Here is a 9790-nt window from a genome sequence, read left to right as displayed (position 1 = left end):
GTTCCTTTAACTCTTTATACAAGGAAGTGTAAAAAGAGTATATTGAAGATGGTCAGATTTTGTTAACGCATCGAAGGAAGTGTCATATATCTATCTGTTAGCTCTATCAATCAGTCTGTCTGTCTTCAAACTAGTCTCTCCGTTTATGAGCTATACAAATGAAACTTTGTGCTTTTCAAGAGTGGGCTCTGTTCATTTGTCAAATTCGACGAACAGTCGAATATGAATTTTCTTTATTTTTAATAAAAACTTCCAAATAAAATTTGGTGCAGAATCTACAAATTCATTTAAATCGATTCAGATTTCGAGATTCTTTGCGATAGACAATTAGAAATATTGCTAACATTTCTTCAGCGGAGAGGTCAATAGCTATATGGCCGTTATACTATAAACTGATTTAGTATATAGAATTAAGTCGAAAGTATCTTAGATAATATCGATCCTATTAGGACACTAAACTATAAGACGACATGAAGCCAGGCTTGGCCAAGCCTGTCGAATTTCTTGTTGTCTATGTATACCGACGTTCGTAAAAGCCGACAATGGATCGACTGCTGGGTTTAGGTCTAGATTTGTCCAGGCTTAAACTTTTGGGCGCTCCATATTTTAACATACTGGCAATATTTCCATTAGTAGTGGCCAGATATTTTATCCAATTATCCAACTACATTTATGAGGAATGTGGAATCAAAACAATTTTCTCAGCTAATTGAGGATTAGGATTAGATTTGGGAAAAAAACTAAGTAATCAGATATTAGTTTTCTCTATTTTCGAGGTATTTAAATAAAATTTGGTACAGGATGTACATAAATTTACATAATAGAATCTAAAAAATCTTATTCTTATCAGTTTCGTTTAGGATTTACTTGCTATTAGTACTGTTGAAGTTACAACTTCTGCGGTCAGTAGGCGGAACTTCACACAGCTCTCATCAATCTGTCTGTCGCTACCTTATACAGCTGAATATTTTAAACTAATGCATAAAGGATGAATAACTGCTTACATAGTTTTGGAGTTTTTATTCTATAGTAGAGATGCATTTATATTTACATGTTGAGGCTAGTTCAGTTGAGTCAGTGCACCTGAGAACTTTTACTATCTATTAACTACGAGGTTTCTACAAAACCCCTCTTTGCGCCTTGACTGGATTATTGTTTATCACTTTATCAGACTAAGCAATAATTGACCTCAGATCTGCATATCTCCCCGAGGAGCCTGAAACCATTCTGAGATTTGATAACGCGGTGTTAGTAAGTCTGTCAGATTTCGGAAATAATTTCAGGGCTCTATCCCTTATGTATTTTTTGATGGGATCAATCTTGAGGTCCCTGAGGATGTCATTCGTCCTAATGTACCAAGTAACTTTGAAAAGTCTTCTCAGAGCATTTGTGCAATTTCTACCTGGTAAATAGTAGTGTTTGAAGCTTTGCTAAACGCTACACAACCATATAGAAGTGATGGACAAATTATTTGGTTATATATCAGTTTCCTGTTCTTAGCATTGAGGTTTTCATTTCTAAATAGCGGTTGGAGGTAATGAAGAATTTTGGCGCAGCTAATTCTTTTCAGTTGAACATGTTTAAGCCATGTGAATCGTTTGTCCAACGTGATGCCGAGATATTTAACGCTATCCTCCCAGTTTATCACCATATCACCCACTCTCACTCTTGACGGATTCTGTCTCCACTTACGCGTTATAAACAGAGCCTTAGTTTTTTCATTATTGATTTTTATTTTCCATTTCTGAAAATTCTCCAGAATGAGGTTTATATGCTCTTGAAGTGTGTTTGTTATGTTGATGCATTTATAATACTAGATGTATTATCTATAAATTAATTCATTTATGATTTATAAAAATCATAATACTATCACAAAATGTAGAACCATATTATGTTTCTTAAAAAAAGAGCAATAAACGAAAATAATTTCAACACAATATTTATTAGAGCGCTATTTACCGGCGTAAGTACGAAAAGGATTACAGTTGCATTGGAAAGCTCTATAATAAAATGCATACCACATAGTGAGATGCATTCAGTATAGTCTTAGGTGCTCAACACAATAACACGTAACAAAATAAAAATACTTAAAGAGCAACTGTAGTTGATGCAACATGAGCGCCAATAACGAGTTGCGAAGAAACTGCAACATGATAAAGGACGAGACAGACAAGTTGCCAGCAACTCGAAATTGCTGTGTGGTGCTGCCAATATGTAACATAAATTTGCGGTAACTACACTGCAATACATTACGATCGGCATACGTGATTTGAATATGCAAACAAAATATTATAAATTCATACAAAGCGCTTCGGTGTGGCAGTTCCGTCTACGCAGCCTTCAATAAGTAATGATAAAGCCAACAGGAAGTTGTGGAAATGCTTAACTTTGAAATTGTCTGATAATAAAGTATCTTGCTTACAGTTGCAATATGAGTAGAGTTCAAGTGTACTCGTGCCTTCTTATAATGAAATAAATATATTTAAAGAGCATAAATGAAAATAATAAGAAAAAAATACAACTTCAGATACAAATTCAGCTAACTACATTAGCTTTAAAAGTTGTTACAAAAATGCTTGCATGTCAAGTTAAGTATGCAATTTATTAAAATGATTTTTAAGTATATATTGTAGTTCGATTCCTGGTACTTGCAGTCTCAAAAATAATTATTTACGAATAATTAAATACAAGAATTACTTCCAAGACCACTGATGATGGGTTTTTGGCAATACTCCAAACAGCTGTATGGTCAGTCAAAAATTCAGTTAATTAAAATAATATAAAAAATAAAAATTTTTGTTGTTGTAATTCACTACTGTTCGAAAAAACCTCTTTATGTATATATTGTATGATAAGATATTTAGAACATATTATTCATTTCTTTGAGATGATGCATTTATTTTAGTAAAATAAATTTTTAAATGCTTAACGAATATTTGATGCATATAAATATTATAAAATGAACCTGGTACCATATAAGTTTTTCGGATGAAATGTTCGTAGTTTCCATAATTATTAACTTAATAAATTTCCCATGGTTTTGTTTTTAAGAATATATGAAAAATTGATTTTTCCCATTATTATTTATTTTTATTTTTTTTAATTAATTGAATTTTTGGCTGACCATACAGCTGTTTCGATGATTGCCAAATACCCATCATTAGTGGACTTTAAACTATTTATTATATTTAATTATTCATAAATAATTTTTCAAAACTGCGTCAACTTATTTTGTGCCGACCTCTATTGTTTTTTTGTTCATTCAAACCCTGACTGTAAGGCTGAGTGCACTATTTCGTCAGGGTTTTTACGAAGAGTGTGTCCGATCCACTTATACTTTTAGCATATTATCTCTTTCTCGATAGGTTTTTCATTTATCATTTGCAACAAGCGTTTGTTAGTTATAGTGTGGGGTCACCAAATGCCAACAATGTGACGCAGGCATCTAGTGACTATTGTCTTTTATAGTAGAGCCTCGACAGACTGTGGTAGGTTTTGTTGGATTTAGGCAGTTTGTAGCGTATTTTTTATTTCGTTCATAACATTATTAAAAATGGAGTAGTTGTTAATTTGTTTTATAAACATTTTACTAAATTTGCTTTCCATCTGTTTATTATTAAAGCAAAATCAGAAATAAATAAAACAAAACTGGGCTAAACTAAGTAATTCAACAGCGGATAAGTTGAAGTCAAAGACATCCCTCCTAATTACTGTTCATTTGACAAGCTTCTCCTTCTTGTGCACATTATTCCCCAAGGAAATCCTTTTAGGAATGCCTAAAATGTATCATTTGACATTTAATGTTTTAGCTTCTTCTGCTGTTAAATGTCATTCGTTGTGTTAGATGTGGAAGGAGCATATAATAAAAAAAAAGCTCAGTCGGACAATAGAACAATCACACTTAGAACAACAATAACACTGCTGAAAATGTCCTATATTAACAATATAATAGGACTAAATAGCTTATCAACTTGTTTATTTGAGGTGACCCTTCCTCAGAGCAACGCAATTTAAGCCGGCTGTATAAAGTCTGTGTCTTGTATGTACTACTTGCTTATATATAAATTGAGTGTGATGTATTCACTATGAAATTTACTTTTATCAATGCGAGTCTCGTGCACGGACGTGTAGCTGTTTTTATTAAAATAGACGCAGACGAACATCACTTTTCCCCGGAAACAATACAACAAACGCGTAAGTATGCCTTAAAAAAAAGGGTGTAAATGAGCTTAGGAAGTCGCAGACACTTTCTAGTCTAGTAGGAAAGCGCCGCCAAAATAAAAAATAATTTCTATGTAATTTGTATATTTTCCTTTGTCACAGTATGGCATAGTGGATCCTATTTTAATTCCCAACTTTGTTGCTTCCAACTAAGAATAACTCGGGGTGTATGACGTAATTATATGCCAGACGGTCAGTACGTGGTGGTATTATAGTAAAATATGTTGTCGCATCCATTACTAAGTTCTTATACTCGTGAATCTCACACTGTAAGTTCGAATATAAATAAAAGTTAATCCATTGGTCATGCTTTACAGTCCTTTTTGTTTTTGTGAACAATAGACGTTAACGGAAAAAAATTTCGAATTAAATGTCTAAACTCTTAAGAAAAGTATTTCCAATTTGTAGTAAATTTTATATTAAAATATATATTGTATATAAATAAAACACCCCAGTAACTAGTAGGGCAGTTTTAATGGCAGCTTTAATGTCTACATTTTGTAAACTCTGCTAAATTTGTTGCCTAATTAAAAATTGACGGAGCGTACCAAAAGCTGATTAAAGTTTTATGCTTGCTCTTCGAAAAAATTGAATGGAAAAGAAATTTTTGTCCTTTCTTCTATAATATTTTTTTAGCGTTTAGTGTCTTTCTTTCAATGTTAAGCTTTATACATAAAATGTTGTTATTGCTTTCGCAGTTGTCACTCCGTTTGGTGCGTACACCCGAATCGCTTTAATTGGTTTCTTCTTCAATCGCAGGATGCGCCTGGAGTGGAGCGTGTATCAGCTCCACATTCGCCTCTTCCATTGGAGTATGGCGTCTGTTTTCAACGAAATTACTTAATTATTCGTAATGAACTAAAATGACGCTACGTGAATGCCATACCAAAGACAATTTCTTCTGCAACTTTTTTGTGTATAATTATAAGATTTTTGAAAAAATCTTTAATGGCTTGTTTACGCTTTGTTTTTATTACAGAAACAGTTTTTATATTGTATAAATATGTTTCTATTACTGCTATTGTAATAACCACTAATAGCTAATTGGTGCTTTCATTGATATATAATTATACATTCTGCGATATATAGATGAAGCTATAGAATAAATCGATTGACAAAATTTTTTTACGTTTTAATTAAACAATGTAATTATTGTTCATGAATAAAAGTACTAATTTTAAAATATTGGTTAGTATTAATAAGAGTATTATTAAGAGTATTATTAAGAGTATCTGCACATGCCATAATTTTAACTTGAGCTCTCAACCCAATAGTGAAACCAAGAGAATGATGTCAAACAAATGTCAACTCAGGGCTAAGTTATACAGAAAGTCATGGGCACATCAAAATTGACTATTTTCGGTGATGCCTAAAATTCATATTATGTAGATAATTTTCTGTTGTACTTCTTGGTTGTACCGAAATTCAAAAGGAAATATAGAAATGCTCACTTAAAATTTGCCACCAAAAATGACCAGCAAAATGATATATTTTTCCTTAAAATCGGAAAGAGTAAGAATTAGATTATTGATGGTGTATGAATTTCTTGTAGTGCGCACTGAAATTTTGTCTCCAACACTGTTTTGACAAAGTTGAACCGTGATTTTGTTTTTTCTTTCACTCTCAATTTTTTGATTTGCATTAAATGCAACAATAAATTTGATTTTGACGAGCCCATGACGTTGTGCTCCTTGTACACTAAAAATGTGCTCACGGTGATGAGGTTTTGTGCGACTCATCAAATTGATTAAAACAGAGTTGCTTAGTAATAAATATCTGAATTACACCTATTAGAAAATAATTCGTGCATATTAGAATAGATATATAAACAGAATCTCTAAAAATTAAATGCTCTATATATTTCAGCACTAAAAAACGTGCCAAAATAGTAGTAAAAGTAGGGGATTGACAATTATACTATATCTCTCTGTATAACATAACTTTTGTTCATGTCCAAAAAGTGCGTTAAATTGCTGTGATACAACATATATTTGTAGAGTAAGTTAATATCTTTTCTCCAACTATCATTCTATCAACATTTTTTTCAAACCTGCTAAGTGTGGTAAGGCTCATTATTATGGGAGCTTATATGCGGAATCTTTCATAATGGACATCTATCTGTTCAACTCAATTTTAGAGTCTGTCAGGAGTCTATGCCATTCTCGACAGTCATTGATGACATTTTTTATGCTTACATATATGGAAAAACAGATGTGTTTCTTGACATTGCAAAGAACATTGCAAAGATTGCGACTATTTTGATGTGACACTTGCTTGACAGCAGACGCAATACTTTGTCAACGATTAAGGAAGAAGATCGAAAGTTACATTGCTTCGAACTAAAGTGTTAAAAGTGGAAGAAGTTGAACAGATGTCTTTGGAATAAAGTGAATCGCTTAGTAATAAATTCAACATTATTTGAATACTTTACTGGGGTGCCATACTTCTGGTATTTCAATTAAAGGATCCGATGTTGATGATTAAAGTACATAATAAATTTCAAAAAATGTATACTTTGTTATTCCCTAAAATATTAGCAGAAGGGCAGTGTTATAGTTGACGCGATCTTCTTACTTAATAAATATACTCCTTCCGTAAAGAAGTAGATATCTTTTCTGCTCAATACATCTACAGACTAATTTAATGAGTTCAAACGATGTCAGTTTCTTTCATCTTAGTAAACAATTCTATTAAATGATATTGAAACAGCGAGTAGATGTATTGGTCCAGATCTCAAAGTGTAACTTTAAGAATGAGAATTATAAGTTTCATTCTGCTTGTTCTCTGTATCGATTAATGTCCGAGATATGCTTTATAGATCACTCATTTATAAAGTACTTTGCTAAAAAATTGTTTAGTATTTCTGTTTCTATTACATTTAAAATTTTATACTCCAACAACTATAAAAGAATAGACTTTTTTGTAGTGCTATTAAGTTTTATTATTTGTAAGTAGATTATCATGCATTTTGAATGGATGTATGTCTGCAATTTGTAGTTAACAATTGTTTGGTGCTGCGATAAGTAACAACAATAAATTCAACAGGACATCACATGTAATGGAAAGGTTCGTCAGCTTTTGATAGATATCTTGATAGGTATATCTGTTACCACCTCGTCACTTAGCCTTGGATTCTAAATGATATGAAAAATTTTTAAATAATCGCATTTACAAATTATTGTATGTTAAAAATTTTAATAACTTAAATTTGCATTATTTAAAATAAATTAATATTAGTATTATTAAATAAAAAAAAAAAGGAAAAAAAAAAAATAAAAATAAAAACATTACTAATATTATATACAAGTATTCAAGTATTAATAAACTTACCAATAACGTGACTTCCGTTCATAGTCTTCATATGGACTAGCGATGTTATTTTGCTTCGAACGGAACATTCTTTTGTATTGCTCTTTAGATATGCCCACCGAAGATGAAGAAGGACACTCGTTTAACGTGGCTTCTTTCTTATTTTCAACTCTGGTTGAATTACGCGCTTTGCTTGAAGGAACTGTAGCGATCTTTCTACTAAAAAATTGTTGATTGCCCATATTTTTAGCTAACGTAGTTGGTGTTCTACTTATCGTGACCTTATCAAGCTTCATATCATCTAAACGAGCCATTCCTAAAGATTGGTCGAATGTTGAACTGTTGTAAAATCGTTTTCCGCCAACATTCTGAGCAAACCTATTCGAGTTTTCATTTACTGCGACTTTATCCAGAGACATATCATTTAAGCGAGCCATGCCTAAAGACTGTGAGGTTGCTGACTTATTGACGTATTGATTATTGTTTACATTCTGAGCCAACATAGGTGACGCTTCATTTATTATGACCTCATCAAGTTCCATATCATCAAAGCGTTCGGTACTTTTATACAATGTGTCAAATCCTTCTGCTGGAAATCTTTTAACAAACCTTTTCAGACCGGTTCCTTCTGTTCGTTGTTTTTCTGTTGACATTCGTACATTCCTTTCATATTCTGCCCATTTTAAGTCAAATGTTTGATCTCTAACATCTCGAACATAATTTTTTGTCGGTTCAATTATGTTGATACTTGCTCTGCAACAATTATCATTACACGTGACTGTATAGAATTGGTTGTCTTTCTTCAAATTCGTTACGCATCTTGTCAAACCATTATTATCTATACTTGTTTGAACGGGGTGAATATCATCCATGCGTGGTAAACTTTGAGCAGTTGCCGTCTCACAATTTTTTTTGTAAGCGTAGTTTTTCAAAGCCTTGGAGTTTTCATACGCATTGATTGTCAATGTACGTACTGGACATTGATTTGGAGCACCGACATCTTCGTTCACAAGCTTACGAAAATCTCCCTGCCTTAGAATTTGGCGACCAATTATTTGGGCAAAATTAAACATTCTTGCAGACATTTTTATTAACGGTGAATTTTGAAAAATGAAATCGAAATAAATTTCGATATTTTCAAATTTTAAATGCAAATAAAAATGTAGCACCACAAAAAATTTCGAAACATTCAGTCCAAAATTTTGAAAATATATGAATTTTCTTCTGAATTAATTATCGTTTTTATTTTTACAAATAAATAAGCTTACTTAGATTAAAGAAAATTTTAGAATTTACTTTTTAAATTTAGATGAAAATCATAAATGATATGATTTTTGTTTAACCTAGTTAAAGCCTAGTGTGGGGTAGAGATAAGCCCCCCAGCCATTATAGAGTAAAAGTGCGTAATAGCACTAACTCAAAAAGAAAAAAAAAAGAAGAAGAAGATGAAAATCGTCCGATTGATTACTTCAGAATAAATATAATCAGAAATACTAAAATATATGAGCGCTAGTTTCGAGTCTCTAAGACACATATTGATTGGGATTATAGTAATTGGATTTTTTTAATTAAAACTTCAAAATTTCAAAAGATTTTAATTTAAAAAATAATTTTATTAATCGATATATATTATTTATTATTTTCTACTACCTGTTGCCATTTGCAGACTAAAATCATTAGTGTCTTGGGAAACTGTCGCAGTACTTTCCGCATTACTTTTTCAATATCAATTTTGCAGGGTTCAAATTTAGTGGATCACCTTATATTTTATCATCTGTTCTCATATGCTTTGAAATAGTACAGTTTCGTTATATTTCAACACTCATCTTCACAATAGTCTTTTAACGGGGATAATAAAATCAAAGATAGCAGTCCAAGCATTATCCTTCGAATAACTTATCAGACAAATAATTAATGCAAATGCAAAGATTAACTAATAGATAAATCGTACATGCCGCGTTTTTGGATAATATTTGTAAAAATGTGAGGATAAAAAAACTACTACCTTCCTAAGTTTATAAAGGAATATTCGTAGAGTTAATCAGTTTACATGTGTTATTTCAAGTCATTCCATGGTAGGTAACCTCGCGATTAGATTGAGTGCTCCACCACGAATTGTTATATAAACTGCTAGGATAAAGAAAAAAACAGACGATGGAATATTAATTACTACTGTCCAGTTCTCTAAAGATAACGAGTTAACATCTTGGGTTATTTCTTCTATTCAAAAAAATTGGATAAGTTCGATATGGTTGACCTA

General features: G+C 31.7%; 1 protein-coding gene across 1 annotated transcript; it reads right to left on the bottom strand.

Annotated features, from left to right (window-relative positions):
• Window positions 1–7302: 7302 nt before the first annotated feature.
• Window positions 7303–8736, bottom strand: LOC119685865. The gene is made up of 2 exons (XM_038100263.1): window positions 7552–8736; window positions 7303–7355 (listed from the first exon to the last, which is right to left on the bottom strand). Coding segments are annotated over exons 1-2 (1065 nt in total). The 5' UTR covers window positions 8616–8736; the 3' UTR covers window positions 7303–7354.
• Window positions 8737–9790: the final 1054 nt, after the last annotated feature.

This window comes from Teleopsis dalmanni, chromosome 2 (genome assembly GCF_002237135.1).
Source record: "Teleopsis dalmanni isolate 2A chromosome 2, ASM223713v2, whole genome shotgun sequence".
NCBI classification, from domain to species: domain Eukaryota; kingdom Metazoa; phylum Arthropoda; class Insecta; order Diptera; family Diopsidae; genus Teleopsis; species Teleopsis dalmanni.
Note: the sequence above shows the minus strand (reverse complement) of the source record. Positions and strands in the feature narration are given on the sequence as shown.